Source organism: Myotis myotis, unplaced genomic scaffold (assembly GCF_014108235.1).
Source record: "Myotis myotis isolate mMyoMyo1 unplaced genomic scaffold, mMyoMyo1.p scaffold_m19_p_12, whole genome shotgun sequence".
Lineage (NCBI taxonomy): Eukaryota > Metazoa > Chordata > Mammalia > Chiroptera > Vespertilionidae > Myotis > Myotis myotis.
Window position 1 is genome coordinate 28,018,974 of NW_023416316.1, and position 20,458 is coordinate 28,039,431.

The 20,458-nt window shown below is 49.1% G+C and overlaps 2 protein-coding genes across 8 annotated transcripts; both read left to right on the top strand.

Annotated features, from left to right (window-relative positions):
- Positions 1-905: 905 nt before the first annotated feature.
- Positions 906-8,214, top strand: PIGO (phosphatidylinositol glycan anchor biosynthesis class O). Of its 5 annotated transcripts, none has more exons than XM_036330482.1 (11): positions 906-1,036; positions 1,762-2,305; positions 2,876-3,019; positions 3,150-3,273; positions 3,578-3,737; positions 3,931-4,110; positions 4,366-5,887; positions 6,455-6,661; positions 6,874-7,091; positions 7,689-7,759; positions 7,903-8,214. In XM_036330482.1, the coding sequence occupies exons 2-11, from the start codon at positions 1,795-1,797 to the stop codon at positions 8,030-8,032; spliced, it is 3,267 nt and encodes a 1,088-aa protein (XP_036186375.1). In that variant the 5' UTR covers positions 906-1,036; positions 1,762-1,794; the 3' UTR covers positions 8,033-8,214. The 5 variants fall into 5 exon arrangements, with proteins under 5 accessions (XP_036186375.1, XP_036186374.1, XP_036186373.1 ...); XM_036330481.1 differs by having other exon boundaries at positions 998-1,396; XM_036330480.1 differs by having other exon boundaries at positions 998-2,305.
- Positions 8,215-13,026: 4,812 nt separating this feature from the next.
- On the top strand, positions 13,027-20,081 carry FANCG (FA complementation group G). 3 transcript variants are annotated; one of them, XM_036330490.1, is made up of 15 exons: positions 13,027-14,413; positions 14,500-14,621; positions 14,812-14,902; positions 15,350-15,481; positions 15,695-15,897; positions 16,620-16,755; positions 16,901-17,031; positions 17,128-17,274; positions 17,408-17,559; positions 18,080-18,146; positions 18,393-18,682; positions 18,835-18,881; positions 19,077-19,232; positions 19,660-19,783; positions 19,939-20,081. In XM_036330490.1, the coding sequence occupies exons 2-15, from the start codon at positions 14,526-14,528 to the stop codon at positions 20,042-20,044; spliced, it is 1,878 nt and encodes a 625-aa protein (XP_036186383.1). In that variant the 5' UTR covers positions 13,027-14,413; positions 14,500-14,525; the 3' UTR covers positions 20,045-20,081. The 3 variants fall into 3 exon arrangements, with proteins under 3 accessions (XP_036186383.1, XP_036186382.1, XP_036186381.1); XM_036330489.1 differs by having other exon boundaries at positions 14,510-14,621; XM_036330488.1 differs by having other exon boundaries at positions 13,027-14,621.
- The last annotated feature ends 377 nt before the right edge of the window (positions 20,082-20,458 follow it).

Sequence of the window (20,458 nt, forward strand, 5' to 3'; positions counted from 1 at the left end):
TCCCCCAGCCCTAGGCAACCACTAGTCACTTTCTATCTAGATTTAGATATTCATATAAATGGAATAATGTAATACGTCATTTTGTGATTGGCTTCTTTCACATAATGTTTTTGAGGTTCATCCACGTAGCATTCGTTTTTATGGCTAAACAGTATTACATTATATAGATATACCATATTTTATCCATTCATTAGTGAAGGCTATATGGGTAGGTTTCACCTTTGGACTATTATGGATAATGCTGCTGTGAACATTAATGTGCACGTTTTTGTTTGGATATATGTTTTCATTTCCCTTAGGTGTATACATAGGAGTGGAATTGCTGGATCTATGTTTAACTTTTTGAAGAATTGCTAGACTACTTTCCATCCCAACAGCAGTATATGAGGGTTCAGATTTCTCCACATCCACGCCAATATTTGCTATTTGTCTTTTTTATTATAAACATCCTAGTGGTTATAATATATATCTCTAGTATTTCCCTGATGGCTAATGCTGAACAGCTTTTCATGTATTTATTGGTCATTCATATATTTTTGGAGAAATGTGTATTCAGATCCTTAGCTCATTTTTAGATGGTATTATTTGCCTTTTATTGAGTTGTAAGATTCAGTGAGAGACTTGGAGAGGGGGAATAATAAAATCTATCAGTTGGAGTCAGCTAAGGGAAAAGGGGAAAGCAAATACCATATATCCCTATTTTACAGATGAGGTAACATCCAATAATGACAGTGAGTGGAGGATCTAGTAGGGTTCAAGCGGTTTGACTCAGAGACCTAGCTCTTAGTCTTAACCAAGAATGGACAGCGGTTCCCTGAATTTGCCTAACTTTGTTTCTTGTACCCAGTTCTCCTAAATTACTACAATCTCATCTCACATCAAACTCTTCCTCTTGCCAGCCCTGCGCTCCTTGCCGAACTTGCTCGCAGGCGCCGGCAGATGGCGATGTGGCCCCGCGGGCCGCTCTGTTCGGCGCGCGCACCTCTGTGGTATCAAGACCCAGGCGCCTCCGATGCACTTCCGGGCGCCGTTCAAGGTGAGCTAGGGTCTCCGAGGCCCTCTCCTCGAAGAAAGGGAACTTTCCCACCAGCTCGCAGCCTAGGTGCCCAGGACTGGGGTTAGGCTGCCGAGGCGGAGGCCGAGTAACCACCAGAGGACGCAGAGCCGTTCGGACGACTGGATTCCCGGCGAGGCCCAACCGCCTCTATACCCCACCGGCTCTGCCCCGCGGCCCCGAGGAGGTCGCGCCGCGGTCCGGCGATCCGGGGTTTCCGGAAGCGGCTGTGACTGCTCCCCAGCGTCCCCTCGGCCCCGCCAGGCGGCGCCGTCAGCCTGTCCCGCAGGCTTCCCCTGTGGCTGCGAGCCCTGACCACCCAGGGGTGTTGAGGTGGGCAAGGTGAGGTGGAGAAACGGGCTGTCCGCGAGCAGGCTACCACTTGGAATAAGTCCCCCCTCGTGGACTGCTTTTCATCATTAGTGTCTCCTGGAGTCCGTGTGCGAATTCCTGTGCCCCGCTCCCAAAGATCCTGATTCAGGAGGTCTGGGGTGGGGGCCAGGGAATCAACATTTTAAAATAGCCACTCCGGGTTTGCCCAGCCTGCAGACCTCACCGTCAGAAGCACTGGTGTCCCTGGTGGAGAGGAACAGTGCCCTGGGTTGGCTATGGAACTGCTTTATCTTCAGCAAGGCTTCCAAGAGGAAGTGATTCTAGCTGGGCTTTCATTGAGGCACCAGAATACCCAATGGTTCTTTGCCCCACAGTGATGCATTCTCTGCCCGGCCGCCACCACTAGGATGCAGAAGATCTCGGTGCTACTCTTCCTGGCCTGGGTCTGCTTCCTCTTCTACGCTGGCATTGCCCTCTTCACCAGTGGTTTCCTGCTCACCCGTTTGGAGCTCACCAACCATAGCAGCTGCCAAGAGCCCCCAGGCCCTGGGCCTCTGCCATGGAGGAGCCAAGGGGAGCCCGGGGCCTGCTGGATGGCTGCCCGATTCTCCCGGGTTGTGTTGGTGCTGATAGATGCTCTGAGATTTGACTTCGCCCAGCCACAGCGCTCACACGTTCCTGGGGAGCCTTCCGTCTCCCTGCCCTTCCTGGGCAAATTGGGCTCCTTGCAGAGGATCCTGGAGATTCAACCCCACCATGCCAGGCTCTACCAGTCTAAGGCTGATCCTCCCACTACGACCATGCAGCGCCTGAAGGCCCTCACCACTGGCTCACTGCCTACCTTTATTGATGCTGGCAGTAACTTTGCCAGCTACGCCATAGTGGAAGACAATCTCATTAAGCAGCTCACCAGTGCAGGTCAGTCTAGGCCTCTTTGGAGGCTAGAAGTACTTTGACAGGTTTCTTCTTTAGAAGAACTTCAGGTGTCTAGCTGCATGCTTGACATTGCCGGGGGGAGGGGGGCGGGGTAGAAAGAGGCCAGGTTCCTGAATGCAGGGGCACAAGTCTGGGCTTTGCCCTTCTGAACTTCCTAATGTGCATGGGGTATGGTTTTACTTTTGGGGCACTCTCAGTAAAGGAGCAGGAGAGAGACGAAGAGGAGAAGATGTGGATCTGGACAGTGTCACAAGTTGTCCATTCATTGACTTGGAAAAAGCAAGACACACCCAGGAAAAACAGCAGCAGAGATAGCCAGAGACTGAGAACTAGCAGAGCTTTTTGTAGGAACAAGGAGAGGTCTGGGTGGAGTATGGTTATCAGGAAAAGTTTCCTAGCAGAAAATTAGGCTTTGAAGGATAAAAGAATTGCTGGATGGGGTTTCTTTGCCTTAAAGTACATGGTTGGGCTTTCTGATGGGGTTTTAAAGGGCCTCCTCTCCTCTTTTCCCCTGCCCTGTTCAGGCTGTGACCCACTCTCATGCCCCTGCAGGAAGGCGTGTGGTCTTCATGGGAGATGATACCTGGAAAGATCTTTTTCCTGGAGCTTTCTCCCAAGCTTTCTTCTTCTCCTCCTTCAATGTCAGAGACCTACACACAGTGGACAATGGCATCATGGAACATCTCTACCCAACCAGTGAGCATAGGGCCAGAGGCAGGCCTAAGTTTGGGGGCTGGGAGGGCTGCTTCAGTCCTCAGATTCTGAACCTGCCTGGGTTTGAGGAGTGGGCCGTCGTCCCCTGTGCTCAGTCTTCTCCCCTTCACAGTGGACAGTGGTGAATGGGATGTGCTGATTGCTCACTTCCTGGGTGTGGATCACTGTGGTCACAAGCACGGACCTCACCACCCTGAAATGGCCAAGAAACTTAGCCAAATGGACCAGGTGATCCAGTGAGTGTGGGATATTGGCTGGGAGATTGGGTTTGTGTCTGAGAATCTCAGGATAAATGGTCCCAAGAGGAAAAGTCCTTATATTGGAGCCTCTTTCCTGGTTGGATCTGTCTTCTCTAGGCCATTTTCTGAAGCTAGGGGTCTCATCCATCTTGAGTAGTTTAGTGTGTGGCTTTGGGCAGTAGGGTTATTACGGAAGAGGTCTCTCTCTCGGCCCTAATAATGGAAATTATGGCTGGGGTTAATGGGCCCCTGAGAAAAATCTTTATCCATCCTTACCTCCTGACACATTCTTGGCCCCCAGGGGAATTGTCGAACGTCTGGAGAATGACACACTGCTGGTGGTGATTGGGGACCATGGGATGACCAAGAGTGGGGACCATGGAGGGGACAGTGAGCTGGAGATCTCGGCCGCACTTTTTCTGTACAGTCCCACAGCTCTCTTCCTGCGGGCCCCACCAGAGGTGAGGCCTGAGTTGTGCTTTGGTTCCCAGGTATTCAACCCTTGTCATGATAATAGCCTCTATTTTAGGCCTCAAGTTGATGACCTCTTGGCATCCCCCATTCTCATTTCCTACCTACACCCTTATGTCTCCCATCCCAAACACTGACTTCAGCTCTGTGGTGAGCGTATTGACCCCCGTCCTTCTCCTCTAGGAGCCAGAGGTAGTTCCTCAAATCAGCCTTGTGCCTACGCTGGCCCTGCTGCTGGGCCTGCCCATCCCATTTGGGAACATCGGGGAGGTGATGGCTGAGCTGTTCTCAGCGGTTGAAGACTCCCAGCCTCATTCCTCTGCTCTGGCCCAAGCTACAGCTCTCTATCTCAATGCCCAGCAGGTAAGTAATGGGCTGGGTTTCCAGGCTACAGAGCTAGGACAGACATGGGGAAAGCATAATGACCCACTCTTGTCCTTTGTTTAGTCTTAATCTCACGTTCCATAGCCATGTCCTCCTTCCATTATCTTTCCCTTCCCCCCTGTCCTGGACAGAGTTTGGGTCCCTGATTTCTAGGTACCCTTTTCGGTAATATCTGTCTTTGCCTCCGTCCTAACATCTGATCTGTGCCCCTTGGCCTCTGACCTTTTCTGCCAGGTATTTCGATTTCTTCACACCTACTCAGCTGCTGCACAGGACCTCCAAGTTGAGGAGTTTCATCGGCTGAATAACCTCTTCTCCAAGGCCTCTGCTGACTACCTACGGCTTCTGCAGAGCCCCCAGGGGGCCGAAGCAGCACTACAGACTGTGATTACTGAGCTGCAGGAGTTCCTGCGGGGAGTTCGGGCCATGTGCATTGAGTCGTGGGCTCGGTTTTCTCTGGTCCGCATGGCAGGGGGTGCTGCTCTTTTGGCTGCTGCCTGCTTTCTCTGCCTGCTGATAGCCCAGTGGGCAACATCCCCAGGCTTTCACCTCCGCCCTCTCCTCCTAATACCCGTGGCCTGGGGTCTGGCTGGGGTTGTAGTGTGTGCTGGCCTTCTGGCAACTACTGAGCTGAAGCTAGATCCAGTGGTTCTAGGCGCTGTGGCTGCAATGGGTTCAGTCCTGCATATTCTGTGGAAAGCCTGGGCTGGCTGGGGGTCCAAGAGGCCTCTTGCAGCCTTGCTTCCCATTCCCAGGCCTGTTCTATTACTTCTGCTCATTCGCTTTGCTGCTTTCTTCTCTGATAGCTTTGTTGTAGCCGAGGCCAGGGCCATCCGCTTCCTTTTGGGCTCACTTATCTTGCTCCTGGTTGCCCAGCTTCACTGGGAGGGCAAGCTACTGCCACCTAAGCTACTTACAATACCCCGCTTTTCGGCCCCAACAGGCCCCTCACGGCACAAAGGAACGCATGCCCTGGGGCTTGGAGTTGGGTTGCTTTTGTGTATAAGGCTAGCTGGGCTTTTTCATCGCTGCCCTGAAGAGACACCTGCTTGCCACTCCTCTCCCTGGCTGAGTCCCCTGGCGTCCATGGTGGGTGGTCGAGCTAAGAATTTGTGGTATGGAGCTTGTGTGGGGGCCCTGGTGGCCCTGTTAGCTGCTGTGCGCCTGTGGCTTCGCCGCTACGGTAATCTCAAGAGCCCTGAGCCCCCTGTGCTCTTTGTGCGCTGGGGGCTGCCCCTAATGGTCCTGGGCACTGCTGCCTACTGGGCATTGTCATCGGGAGCAGATGAAGCACCCCCACGTCTCCGAGCCCTGGTTACTGGTGCATCAGTTGTGCTGCCCCGGGCTGTTGCAGGGTTGGCTGCTTCAGGGCTCTTGCTGTTGCTCTGGAGGCCTGTGACGGCGCTGGCAGAGGCTACGATGGGTGCTCCAAGGATGAGGACTGTCCTCACTCCCTTCTCAGGCCCCCCCACTTCTCAGGCTGACCTGGATTATGTGGTTCCTCAAATCTACCGACATATGCAGGAGGAGATCCGGGGCCGGCTGGAGAGAACGAAATCTCAGGGTCCCCTGACTGTGGCCGCCTATCAGTTGGGGAGTGTCTACTCAGCTGCTATGGTCACGGCCCTCACCCTCTTGGCCTTCCCACTTCTGCTATTGCACGCAGAGCGCATCAGCCTTGTGTTCCTGCTTCTGTTTCTGCAGAGCTTCCTTCTCCTGCATCTGCTTGCTGCTGGAATACCCATCACTACCTCTGGTAAATACATAGCTCAGCGCTGATTAATCCAAGGACAGTAGGGATATGAGTTTGTTTTCAGGCTGGTGTTGCTCCTCAGGTTTTTCACCTTGACACAGGGTCTCCTACCTCACACAGTTGGGAGGGTCTTTGTAATGTTCTCTCTCTTATCTGCTGTAACCAAGCTAATTGGTTCCTACCATTAGCTCTGGGGCCAGCAAGGTTCATGAAGGAGGGAGACAGGAGCACTGTAAGACTCATTCTTAAGGAAATCCTGCATCCTCATGAGTGCATTTTCTGATTTTCCAGTCATGGGAGTGGTGAATTACCCATATATAATGTCATAGTGAGCAATGTGTATATGAGGGAGAAAAGAAACTGACCGCAGAGGGGTTCAGATTAGAGTAATGGGGTTTGTGTCTCAGAGGGGAGTAGAATAACAGAATATTGGCGATAGGAGGTTGGGGTGATGGGCACGTGTGTGTATGAGAATTAGCATTGAAGTAGGAGTAGTATATGATCGTGGGGCAGTAGGCTGTGGATTAGGAAGTGGGATATGACTATAAAGAGGCATGTTTCTTTCCCCAGGTCCTTTTACTGTGCCATGGCAGGCAGTCTCTGCTTGGGCCCTCATGGCCACACAGACCTTCTATTCCACGGGTCACCAGCCTGTCTTTCCAACCATCCATTGGCACGCAGCCTTCGTGGGATTCCCAGAGGGTCATGGCTCCTCTACCTGGCTGCCTGCTTTGCTGGTGGGAGCCAACACCTTTGCCTCCCACCTCCTCTTTGCAGGTACCTCCTCACTCCTTTGCTTCCACTGTTTACTCTGGCTTTGCAGAAGGAAAGGAACCCCCTGGATTTGAGTGGGGACATGTAATTTTGTTGGATCTCTGGCACTCCTTGGCCTATGTTAATTGGAGGCTGAGTGAACTAGGGTGGTTGAGGGCCAGGTTGCCGGGACCCTGGGTCCTCCATTGATTCTGCCCTGCCTTCCTCTGAGGCAGTAGGTTGCCCATTGCTCCTGCTCTGGCCCTTCCTGTGTGAGAGCCAAGGGTCCCAGAAGAGGCGGCAGCCCCACGGGAATGAAGCTGAGGCCAGAGTTGGGCCTGAGGAGGGGGAGGAGGAGCCACTGATGGAGATGCGGCTCCGGGATGCGCCTCACCACTTCAATGTAGCACTGCTGCAGCTGGGCCTCAAGTACCTCTTTGTCCTTGGTATTCAGGTGGGTTCAGGGGGGAGATCATGGAATTAGTGACCTTTTCTCATGTGTGTACATCACATTCCTTCTTTCATACTTTGCCAAAACCCTGGGAGAGAGCCTTGACTGAGGTACAGATAAGTGAAGTGGTTGCCCAAGGTTTGGGAGCTCAAATGGCAGTATTGAAACGTGAACCTAGACTTAGATTGCTTCCTCTCTGCAAGCTAGATGTAGACCCTGTTGTTGCATTTGGGATTACTCCATTGGTGTTCTGACGGGAAAAGCTGAAGTGATGGCCAGGATTCTTTCCCAAGCTGTGGTCATGGATCCTCCTCCTTTCCTTCAGAGGCAGGGGTGTGATTGTGACGTCTTCCTCCACCTGGGAGGCAGAGCCTGAGTGTTAGCAGCACAAATGGATAGTGTTTGCCCAAGATCACCCAGTGAGTCACGGTGGGGCCAGGCGAAGAATTAGATCTCTAAGTGTTTGCCCAAGCCCAGTTTTTTCCCCCACTGGCACACAGTACTTCCTACTCGCTCATTCTTCACAGAGGCCTACAGCAACTCTGTTTGACCTGCTTCCTCCATCTCTTCCCAAGTAACTTGGCTCCTCTCCTCCCTCAGATTCTGGCCTGTGCTTTGGCAGCCTCCATCCTCCGCAGGCACCTCATGGTCTGGAAGGTATTCGCCCCCAAGTGAGTGGATTTTGCTTGAGAAGTAGAGGGTGAAACTGGGAACAAAGAATGAACATCCAGAGTGAACAGGGTTTTGCCTCAGCAGGGAAAAGGCTCTAGACCTACTCTCAGTGTCCCCTGATATTCTCCACCTTTCTTTGCAGGTTCATTTTTGAGGCCATGGGCTTCATTGTGAGCAGCGTGGGACTTTTCCTGGGCCTAGCTTTGGTGATGCGAGTGGATGGTGCTGTGAGCTCCTGGCTCCAGCAGCTAGTTCTGGCCCAGCAGAGGTAGCCTAGGCGGTGGGTGTTGGCTCCTGGCTGTGGGGAGAACTGGAGAACAGCCTAGTCTGGCCTGTAAGGGTGCTGGATCATCTGCAAGAGAGGCTCAGCCACACCTCTTACCACCATGCAGCCAGGAGCTACTGGCATCTGGGACTTTATTATTTTATAATTAAAAAGCATAGTCATCTTTAACTCCTGTTTCAAATGCATCTTTGGGACTGGGGGTGGTCTCCAAAGCGGAATAAAATAATGTAAATGAGTGTGTTTGAGATGTGGGGAAGCCCCCACTGTCCTATATGGGCTAGCGGGAGTGTAAGTCACCCTTCCCACCTGGCACAGATGGGATCAGTTCTGCAGAACTGCTGTACCCAAGAACCTTTGGGAACGGTTGCAGCGGTGTGAATTCACTTCCCCCAGCTCTTCCCAAATCGTGCTTTGACTGTTAAAAAATGGCTGAAAAGACAAGCCCAGGCATCTTGGAGCGCACAGACTTTCACTGCCCGAGTAGTGCTGTCTCCTGTGCTGTGTGCTTCAATCCAGAACACCCTTTGCCTGCGCCTCTGCGGAGGCCTCCCTAGTTTCCCAGCCAGTGTTGCCTTTTATTAGACCTACTTGCCCAGCTTAAAGCATTCTACTTTGTCCCACTGATTATTCCTAACTTGATGCCAAAACTGTATGAATCTAATGCTCCTCATATTTATCTCTTGTGTCCTCCATCCCCCTCCCTACTCCTGTAGCATGTGGAAGTGCTGACATGAAATCCCTGTGGAGATGTCCATCAAAAGAGAGGAACAGGCTCTGAGGAGAAGGGTCAGGACTGGGGTTTGAGGTTTGAGAGTACTCGGGACAGGATGAGATCAGACCACTGAAAGAAGAGTGGATGTTAAAACTGGGGGATAACATCTGCCTTTACCTCACAAGGTAAGAAGAGAAACTGAGTAGCAGTGTTTGTGCAGTAAAGGCATTCACTGCTGTGGTAGCTAAAGGAAGAGTCCTAATTATTAATGGCCAACAGTCCTTAGTGCTAATAAAGGCCAAATAGGAAGATGATGAAAAGTGTACTGTGTCACGCAATTAGAGGATAGGACATTGGATCCTGGCAGGGATAGACTTAATAATGCAAGGGGAGAAGTTAGGCCCCAGCTAGCCTATAAGATGAATTAGAAAAAGTCCCTTACCCTCCCTCAATCTGGTGGACACAACTCCCAGGCATCATTTAGTGAGCAGACAATGCCTTTGTGAAAAGAAAGAAAGACCTTTTCTCCATCTCAAGACCCAGGGGAAAGATTTTAGGTACATCCCCGCCTCCTGCTTTTCTTCGTTGGGAGCCCCCTTCCCTGGAGCCTAAAGATAATCTGATCTGCCAACCACTGTTTCCTTTTCTCCCAAAATATCTACAAGATTCTTTTAGAGAAAGACCTGTTAGCACATTGATTTATACCAGTGGTTCTCAACCTTCTGGCCCTTTAAATACAGTTCCTCATGTTGTGACCCAACCATAAAATTATTTTCGTTGCTACTTCATAACTGTAATGTTGCTACTGTTATGAATCATAATGTAAATATCTGCTATGCAGGATGGTCTTAGGCGACCCCTGTGAAAGGGTCGTTCGACCGCCAAAGGGGTCTCGACCCACAGGTTGAGAACCGCTGGTTTATACTATTAAAAATTTGTATCCCTGCCTTTTACTTGACATCAGAGAGCCCCTTCCACACTAATTCATTGTGTTTATTTTAAAAAAGAGCTTTACAGAGGCACAATTTACCATAACATTTACCCATTTAAAGTATACAATTTAATGATTTTTAGTATATTCACAGAGTTATACAGCCATCACCACAATCAGTCTTAGAACATTTCACCAACCCACAAAGAAACTAGATACTTTTTCCTATTACCCTCCATGCCTCCCCCTGCACCACCAGCCCTAGGCAACCACTATCCTGACACTTCATAAAAATGTATGGCCTTTTGTGACTAGCTTCTTCCGTTCAGCATAATGTTTTCAAGATGCATCCATATAGTACCATGTATCACTACTTCATTCTTTTTCTCACTTAAAATTCACATAACATAAAATGAACCATTTAAAAGTATACAGCCTGGCCCTAGGCAGTTTAGCTCAGTTGACAGAGTGTCAGCCTGTGGACTGAAGGGTCCCAGGTTTGATTCAGTCAAGGGCATAGGCCCAAGTTGGGGGCTCAATCCCCAGTAGAGAACATGCAGGAGGCAGCCAATCAATGATTCTTATCATTGATGTTTCTATCTCTCCCTCTTCCTCTCTGAAATCAATAAAAATATATTGAAAAAAATAAAAATGTACAATTCAGACCTTCCCTTAGGGAAAGGCAGGGGGTCTTATTGTAGTATGCAATTAGACAGACAATGAGCAGAACAAGGACAATGGGCCAGGTACAGAAAGTCACCTAGATGGAGAGCCCCAGGTGCCTAACAAAGGACCTCCCCTAAAATCATCCTTAAAACCCTTAGGATGGAGGACTCCCCATGCTTTCCCACCCACTTCCTGCCCAGGCAGGTTACCTGGCTTCCTTTCTCCCAAGCTCCAAGGGCCCTTTACCTCTATAACTCATTTCCTAAGCCCATTTCTTCTAGGAATTACTTTTTCTACCTCTGTAATTTGCCCAATAAATGTTCTCTTGAAAACAAACGAAAGTGTACAATTCATTGGCCCTTAGTACATTTACAATGTCTTACCACCACTACTATTTCCAGAATATTTCCATCACCCCCAAAAGAAATCACTTATCCATTAGCAGTCACTTCCAATCCCCTTTGCCCCCAGCCTGTGACAACCACTAATGTGTTTTCTGTTCCTGTGGATTTGCCTATTCTGGATACTTCATATAAATGGATTCATATAATATGTGGTCTTTTCCGTCTGGTTTCTTTCACTCAGCCTAATGTTTTCAAGGTTCATCTATGTTGCAGTGTGAATCAGTACTTTGTTTTTTATGATCAATTCCATTGTATGGATATAGCACATTTTGTTTATTCATCTACTGATGGACATTTGGGTTGTTTGCGCCTTTTACTTTTATTATTTGTATTATATATATGTATATAATATATATATATTATTGATTTCAGAGAGGGAGAAACATAAATGATGACAGAATTATTGATAGACTGCCTCCCACATGCCCCACACTGGGGACTGAGCCCACAACCCGGGCATGTAACCTGACCGGGAATCGACCTCCTGGTTCATAGGTCTACACGTAACCACTGAGCCACGCAGGCTGAGCAGATCCTTTGTTTTTTAATTGGCTTTTCTTTTTATCATTGAGTTATAAACATTGTTTATATTTTCTAGATACAAGTCCTGAAAATATTCTATCCATTCTGTGGGTCATCTTTTCATTTTCTTTTTTTAAAAACATATTTTATTGTTTTTTTACAGAGAGGAAGGGAGAGGGATAGAGAGTTAGAAACATCGATCAGCTGCCTCCTGCACACCCCCTACTGGGGATGTGCCCGCAACCACGGTACATGCCCTTGACTGGAATTGAACCCGGGATGCTTCAGTCCGCAGGCCAACACTCTATCCACTGAGCCAAACCGGTCAGGGCTCTTTTCATTTTCTTGACAGTGTCCTTTGAAGCACAAAATTTTAAAGTTTTGTTTGTTCATTTGTCTGAAGGAGACTGGCAGCCTTACTATTAGTTATACTGCTAATTAACCTATTTATATAGCACATAAAAATAAAATTTTACAGTTTTGATGTTCATTTTATTCTATTTTTTCTTTTGCCATGTTGTTCTCTTCATATCATATATAAAAAACTATTATCAAGTGCTACAATTTAGTTTTAGAAAATTTTCATCACTTCCACAAATTCCCTGTCTTTGTTTACAATCAATCCCCTCCTACTCTTTTTGTCTTTATAATTTATCTTTTCTGGACATTTCATATTAATGGAATGCAATATGTGGTCTTTTGGTTTGGTTTCTTTGACTTAGAATAAGGTTGTGAGATTCATCCATATTGGTACATTATCACTTTTTGCCTCTAGTTATTGCTGAGTCATATATTCCATTGCATGGCTATGATCTGATGGACATTTGGATTATTTCCAGTTTTTAAAAGCATTGTGAATATATTTTTAAAAACTGCTGTGAGTGTCCTGGCCGAGGACTGAAAGGTCGGGTTGCAGCATGTGCCTTGCTTGCAGGTTCCATCCTGTGCGGGAGGCAATAATAGATGTGCCTCTCTCACATCGATGTTTCTCTCTGTGTCTCTTCCTCCCTTCCACTCTCTAAAAATCAGTGGAAAAAAATATATATCTCCAGTGAGGATTAACAACAACAACAAAATAAACTGCTATGAGCATTTGCATACAAGTCTGTTTTCATTTCTCTTGGGAGGATTTTGTTAATATAAAAACATTCAAACCTATAAGGAATTTTTGTGAGTTTATTGAGCCAAACTGTCCACAGTTGCTAGGAAGCAGAATCTCAATGGATTGGGATAATGCTCTGGAGAATGGTATTTTTTCACCTTGTTTCATACATTACATCAAAGGAGGAGACATAAGTGGGTTACATGAAATCCATTGGTGATAGATTAGGGAGGCAGAAGAAAGCAAAAGGGGGGGGGGACCTCTGGGATTGTATAAAAAGTAAAATGATAGACACATTACTTAGGTGGGATAGTTAGCAGTCAACAACATGATAACAATAACAATGAAGGAATTTGTGGTATCTGTCTTGGAGTCCAGGGTATTTGGTTGTGCCCTGAGGGGTCCAAACAAAGTTACAAGTTACCCTGACATTTCAATAATATGTTATCGTAGATGCAAAAAGACAATAAGCTCAGTTAAGGTAAAGGTTGACCTCATCAGGGAAGATACAGGCCTAGGAGGTGACTACTCACCATAACTGCTTTTAGTTAAAGTTTAATTTCAGACCATCCTTTGTGGTTACTTTAGGTCTTTGAGTTTGCAAGACTGCCATGCAGACCTTTAAGTTTGTCAGGTTAGCATGTGGCCCCTTTCGTCCACATTTTCTTGGAGTGGAATTGCTAGGTCATATAAGTTTATGATTAACTTTTAAAGAAACTGACAAACTTTTCCAAAGTAACTGTACTATTTTAAATTCCCATCTTTAATGTATGAGGATTCCAGTTTCTCCACATCTTCGCCAACATTTGGTATTATCTGTATTTTTTATTATAACTATTCTTTGTGTGTATGTGCATAATGGTATCTCATGGTTTTAATTTGTATTTCCCTAATGGTTAATGATGTTGAGCATCTTTTTGTGTGCTTCTTAGCTATTCGTGTATCTTTTCTGGTAAGATATGTTTTTTTTTTTTTTTTTCTGCCTGCTTTAAAATGCTTCAAGTAAGTCTTTTTATTATTGAGCTTTGAGAGTTACATGTTGTGGATACAAGTCCATTATGAAATATATGGTTTGCAAACTATTTTTTACCACGTTGTGGTTGTATTTTCTTTCTTTTTAAAAACGTATTTTGATTGATTTCGGAGAGGGAGAGAGAGAGAAACATCAATGATGTGAGAGAATCATTGATCAGCTGCCTCCTGCACACCCCACACTGGGGATGGAGCCCACAACCCAGGCATGTGTCCTTGACCAGAATGGGATCATGACCTTCTGGTTTATAGATAGAAGCTCAACCACTGAGCCACGTGGGCCGGGCTGTGGTTGAATTTTCTTGACGGTGTCTTTGTAGCATAAGCGTTTTTCATTTTAATGAAGTCCAACCTACCCGTTTTGAGTTGATTTTATGTGAGCTAATGGTCGCAGTTGTTTTTTGTTTGTTGCACCCTGATATCCAAGTCTCCTGGCTCCATTTGCTGAAAGGATTGGGCAGGTACTATACCTGTGAGCAGCAGTGCAGGCTGCACAAACAGGGCCAGGGCGCGCTGCCAGCAGGCAGACTGCAGGCGGTCGAGCCGACTGTGGTGAGAGTGTTGATGCTCCGTGGTGAACAGAAAAAGGATGGCCCGATTTCCCAGGGCCTTGATCTCCTGTCGGTTCCTTTTGGAGACACTTGCTTCCGGGCCGAACTTTTCTAGCTTCTCTCGGCGGTACTACAATTCCCAGAATGCATCGCACGGCCTGCCCTCCGCGGAGGGCGGGGGAACCATAGACCTGGAAGTGTGGCTGCGAGGGAGGCGGCTCTGTTTTCAATATCGATTTCTTAAGGCCTGGGCGCGGGAGTCCAGCTGGTGGAACGGCGAGCGGTAGAACTCCGCTCTGAGACACGCCTCTGGCTCCCGGCCCGCCTCTGCCTTCCTCACTGGCGTGTCCGGATCGTTTGTTTTTCGAGTTTCCCGCGGGGGAGTGTGCCTCGGAGACAACCAACAGCAGCTGAGAGTCTTGCGGGCCCGGCCAACTGGAGGCGAGGGTGAGAGCCGGCGGGGCCGCGAGGAGCGTGCACGGCCCGCCCCCTCGGGTGGGGGCTTCGGTGGGGACAGGCTTACCCTTTCGCAGCCCTTTCCAGGTCTCCGGGCTCAGCCATGTCCCATCAGACCCCTCTGGGCTCCTCAGTGCCACAAGCCAGCTGCCTGGACCTGTGGAGGGAAAAGAATGACCAGCTAGTTCGACAGGCCAAGGTAACGTGGTTGCTTGGATCTCGCTTTGCAGCCCCAAAATACCAGAAAGAGGGTTTGCTGTGGACTTAGAGGGGGTGAGCTTGACTTCCACCTTATGCCAGAGATGACTGGAGAATGACCTCCCTTGCCACTGCTGCCAGGGTAGAGGAAATGGCTTATTCTCCGTGACGCTACACCCCATGTTTGGCAGGTGGCTCAGGACTTGGGTCTGTCTCCGAGGCGACAGCAGTTGGCTCAAGATGCGCTGGAAGGGCTCAGAGGACTCCTCCATAGTCTGCAGGGTAAGCAGGGTCCTCTCCAGGATGGTCAGTTCAAAACCCGCCCTCCCCGCCCCCCCCCCCACTCCCGTCCCCGCAACACACACACTCCTGCCCCTCCACAGCCAGAGACCTCTTCACCATTTCTGGGATTGAGGCGATTATTCAGATACGGAGCGGGGTGGGAGGGGAGGGGGCCTGTTTAAGGCACACACAGGGAGTGGATGTCTTTGTACAAGTGAGTCTCCTGACCACACACACACACACACACACACAGCAGCAGCAGCATTTGAAGATGCGGTTCCCAGAATGGTCTAATCTGGAGAACTTTTTGCCCTTTCCAAACTCTGTCCAAGGAGTCTTTTCTTTTTTAAAGGGTGCATTCTTTATTGAGGCCATTTGGTTGAGGTGGGGTGTTTAGAGACTCTTTTATGGGGGAGCAGCCTGTGAGACCAGCATTTGTTGCTCTAGGACTCCCTGCAGCTGTTCTTGTTCTCCCCTTGGAATTGACGGTCATCTGCAACTTCATTACCCTGAGGGCAAGCCTGGCCCAGGGTTTCACTGAGGACCAGGCACAGGATATCCAAAGGGGCCTAGAGAGAGGTGAGGGCCAGAGAATGTCTCCCATGCCCCTGCCAGCCTCAGTCTGGGTTTAAGTCCTTGCAAGGGGGATGGGAGGAGCAACATAATCTGCCACCTCCATGACGAGAGATGCCCTTCTCTGATCTTCCATGTGCTCCTCAGACCAGGAACACCAGAGATGAGGTCCTATCTCAGCTGTGTGTGTGTGTGTTTGTGTGTGTGTGTACTCTGTAGTGCTGGAGACCCAGAAACAGGTGGGGCCCAGGCTAGAATGTGGGCTCAGGGGCCTGTGGAACTCCATCCTCCATGCTTCCTCCCTTCTGCCGGAGCTGCTCCCTGCCCTTCACCACCTGGCTGGCCTGCAGGCTGCCCTTTGGCTGAGCACTGACCATCTTGGGGACCTGACCTTGCTGCTGCAGACCCTGAATGGCAGCCAGGTAATTTGGGAAGTGACCTGGATCTAAGGGATTTTTCCCTACAGGCCCCAGCTGTAGTAGGATCATTTTGTGCTGGAAAGGCTGCTAGGTTCTCTCAAGGAATCTTAGGTGCCCTTCCTCTGGTTGGTCGCTCATTGGAGGGATTCTCTTGGGAGCATTTTAAAAGTAGTTTATGTCCTGCAAGGTAGCTCAGTTGGTTGGAGCGGCATCCTGATGCACCAAAGTTGCGGGTTTATTCCCCGGTCAGGGCACGTGCAAGAGTCAGCCAATAAATGCATAAATGGGCGGAAAAACAAATCGATGTTTCTCTCTCTCTCTCTCTCTCTCTCTCTCTCTCTCTCTCCCTCTCCCTCTCCCTCTCCCTCTCCCTCTCCCTCTCCCTCTCTTTCTAAAAAATCAATAAAAAAATACACTTAATAATCTTGGATGGTGGTAGGGTTCTCATGTCCTTGCAGAAGTCACTTCCCAGTCTATCTTTTCATCAATAATTCAAACATGGTCCTTGCCCCGTGTCCTCACGGGCTTATCCTGAGTGAGGAGATACTCCAGAATAGATGATCATTGGTTTTTCTTCCTCCCTTTATCCTTTCCCCACAGCTATCTCTTAGAATCGGGGGAACAGGAATCAGAAGGACCCTTGAACTCAAGGGCCAGCCAGGGTAGACTGAAACAGAAAAAGAAATAGTTACCGACTTGGATCCTCTTTGGCTCTTCTCTCCCAGAATGGGTCCTCTGAGGATCTGCTGCTCCATCTAAAAACTTGGAGCCCCCCAGCTAAGGAATCAGATGACCCATTGACCCTGCAGGATGCCCAAGGCTTGAGGGATGTCCTTCTGACAGCATTTGCCTATCGCCAAGGTCAGCAGTCTCACTCATTCCTTCCTCCCCATTCCCCATCTTAAGGGGTTTCTAGCCTCATGACTTTCCTGTCATGTTCTATATATAAGTCTGTTTAATTCGTGTCTTATGGGCCTCTCTAAGCTCACACCCTGATTGCTCTCAGGCCTCCAGGAGCTGATCGTAGGAAACCTGCCCAGGGCACTGAGCAGCCTGCATGAAGCTGCCTCAGGTCTATGCCCACGGCCTGTGTTGGTCCAGGTGTACACAGCGTTGGGGACCTGTCTCCGAAAGATGGTAAAGAAAGTGCTAGGGTGGGTTGGGGAAACCATGGGTGATATGGACAGCTTTTTTCTTTGTGAGGGTGGCTGAGGCTTGCGTCTTCTCCTCTAGGGCAATCCACAGAGAGCTCTGCTCTACTTGATTGCAGCCCTGAAGGGGGGATTAATCTGTGGGCCCCCGCTTCTGGAGGCCTCTAGGCTGTATCAGCAACTGGGGAACACAGCAGCAGAGCTGGAGAGTCTGGAGCTTCTGGTTGAGGTAAGGAACTATTCCAGTTGAAGATAACGGGGCTTGCTGGGGTGCTCCTGTGAGGCAATAAGTCAAGGTATAAGTGGAAGGAAGCATGGCTCCGAAAGATTATAGATATACTTTCTTACTTTGTCTCTTTCAGGCCTTGAGTGTCACTCCTAGCTCTGAAGTCCCCCATTTTCTTATTGAGGTAGAGCTGCTACTCCCACAACCTGACCCAGCCTCACCCCTTCACTGTGGCACACTGAGCCAGGTCAAACACCTGCTAGCAAGCCGATGTCTACAGACGGGAAGGTGAGGTCCTGCCTTGCTCACACGAGCTCCTCTTCCCACTTCTGATACCTCTGTTTCTGTTCTTGTGAGTCAGAGGGATGAATGAATTAGTGGCAGGACCTAGGTCCCCACTCCTCAACATCCTGCCTTGCCACTGGACCTGAACTCTTCTCCCAGACACTAACCTGTATATTATTAATTTTTTAAAAAATTTGTACAGGTTTATCTTTTTTTTTAAAATTCTTTATTGTTGAAAGTTTTACGTATGTCTCCTTTTCTCCCCATTGACCTCTCTCTGCCCACTCCCTTCCCCCAGCTTATGCCCCCACCCCTCTATTGTCTGTGTACTAACCTGTATTTTTAAAACTCTGAAGTGTCCTCCCAAATCCATTCTGTAAGTAGGGTATATCCATACTGAGTCAAGGTTGGAGCCACAAGACCACCCATTCCCCAGGATCCTTGAGCATCCCTCCCTTAGCTAGGAGTCTTTGGAGGTCCCTGCAGGGATCTAATGTAAGGCTCATGGGTTATGACTCCTCAGGACAGAGGATGCAGTAGAGCATTATTTGGACCTACTGGCCCTGTTGTTGGATGGCTGGGAGCCAAAGGTGAGTATATCTTCAAGGTTCTCTACAGTTGGGGTGGGGAAAGAGTTGGAGTCTCCTTTGGAAGAGAGCAGGATTTCTGTTTTGTGTGTTTTCCTCTGCTGTTCTGTCTGTCCAGTCTAGGGGGTAGAGGGGGCAGACCAGGAAGGCTTCCCAGAACAGGGGATCCAGGGCAGCAAGCAATGGGTGGCTTCCATGTGGTACCAGAGGTTGGGGGTGGTGGCTCACTGGATCTTTCTCCCACCCCAGTTTTCTCCACCCCCCAGCCCCCGAGGGCCGTGTATGCCTGAGATATTCTTGGAGGCAGCAGCAGCACTGATCCAGGCAGGCCAAGCTCAGGATGCTTTAACCATATGTGAGGAGCTGCTGAGCCGTACATCATCTCTGCTTCCAAAAATGCCCTGGCTGTGGAAAGATGCCAGAAAAGGAACCAAGGAGTCACCACACTGCCCACCCTGGGTCTCTGCCACCTACCTGCTTCAGGGACAAGCCTGGGTGCAACTAGGGGACCCAAAACAAGCAATTAGTGAATTTAGCCGGTGAGCCCAGGAAGCCAACCAGGGGCCCTAGGGGAAGTGTGGAGGGATAATTTTCTGATTGGGACCTGAACTGGTGAGCTCCATTCTTACCTCTTCACCCCAGAGCTTCTGAGCTTGACTCCTCTTTACCCCTGTTCTGTGTTCCACTTCAGGTGCCTTGAGCTGCTCTTCCGGTACATACCTAAGGATAAAGAACAAGGTGATCTAGACTCAGCTTTCCTCTTCCCTCCTGGAAGTGGTGGTAGTGGATATCAGTTCCCTTTACACGTGTCCCAGCCCAACAGGAGATTTAAGAGAAAGAGACTCCGGACACAAGAAGAGATAGAGGGGGACTTGGGTTTTAGTTAGTAACTTTGTGGCTGGTAACTCATTTCTTGACTTTGGGGATCCCCAGGGCCTGCTTCCAACTGTGAACAGGGGTGTATGTCAGATGTGGCACTACAACAGCTTCGGGCAGCTGCCCTGATTAGTCGTGGACTAGAATGGGTGGCCAGTGGCCAGGATACCAAAGCACTACAGGACTTCCTCCTCAGTGTGCAGGTGTGCCCAGGTATGTATATTTGCATGACGTCAGCTGTGCATAGATGCACAAGGATGTAACGGCTCATGAGGGAGGTACTGAGTGATGTTCCTAGATCGGAGGGGTGAATGGGATTGTGCTGTATATAACTAGGGACATACACAGACGTACACAAGACATATACAAGTGTGGATGAAGGCCTCTAAGAGCTCCCAGTCTTCCCAATGTCCTCAGGCACAAAGACAATGCTGGTGTTGGGCAGGAGCAGAATTAGTCGAGCCCTTTATCCTGGGCAGGCAGTGCTTAGGGGTAGGAATGATAGGGAATAATCTCCTGGTTTAGTATGTGACTGTAGGCAGGACAGTTCCCTGCTTTATGCCTCAGTTTCCCCTTTTATAAAATGATGCCTAAGACTGGGTCACGTTCTAAGATTCTGTATTCTGGGGTGGGACTACAGGTAATGGAGACGCTTCATTTCACCTGCTTCAGACTCTAAGGAGGCTGGATCGGAGGGATGAGGCCACTGCTCTTTGGCGGAGGCTGGAGGCCCAAACTAAGTTGCCACAGGAGAATGCTACATGGTGAGTTGAGGCCTGCTGGCTTGGGTCTAGGAGCAGTTGGTGTCCTGGAATCCTTGGGCCTATTGGGGTGGGTGGTGGTGAATGAAAGGGAGGGAGGGGCTGCCCAACCTTCTGCCTATCCCTTACCCTTAGGCCTCACCCTTCTTGCTCTCCAGGTCTCTCCCCCTGTACCTTGAAACCTGTTTGAGCTGGATTCGTCCTCCTGACCGTGAAACCCTTCTTGAAGATTTTCGGACATCTCTGCTGGAGCCTTGTGACTAGTAGCTGCCAAGATTAAAAGAATCTGAGCTGGGGCCCCAGTGGGCCATCTTTCTGTGGGGAGGGCTTTCTGCTTTACCATCCTTGGGGAATGTGTTTGGAGATGACCATTCCTATACAAGTCCAGCTTTTGAAAGGTTGGTGATATGCCTGAAAAAATTTTTGGCCTAGTTATTGCCACCTGGTTCCAGAGACACCTCTCCCCCCAACAAGGCATTGACTTTGCTCATAGCACCTTTCCCCCTGTTTCCCCTTTTCTTGTGTTGAGTAAAATCTCATATGTATCTCTTGTCTGCCTACTACATATACTACATACACAGCTGTCTGGTTCATTTGAGTGCTGGTTGTCTAAGGTGCCATCTCCTAACATCATCTACCTTATGACTTGAGGACTGGGGTAGAAGAAAGGGCTAGAGG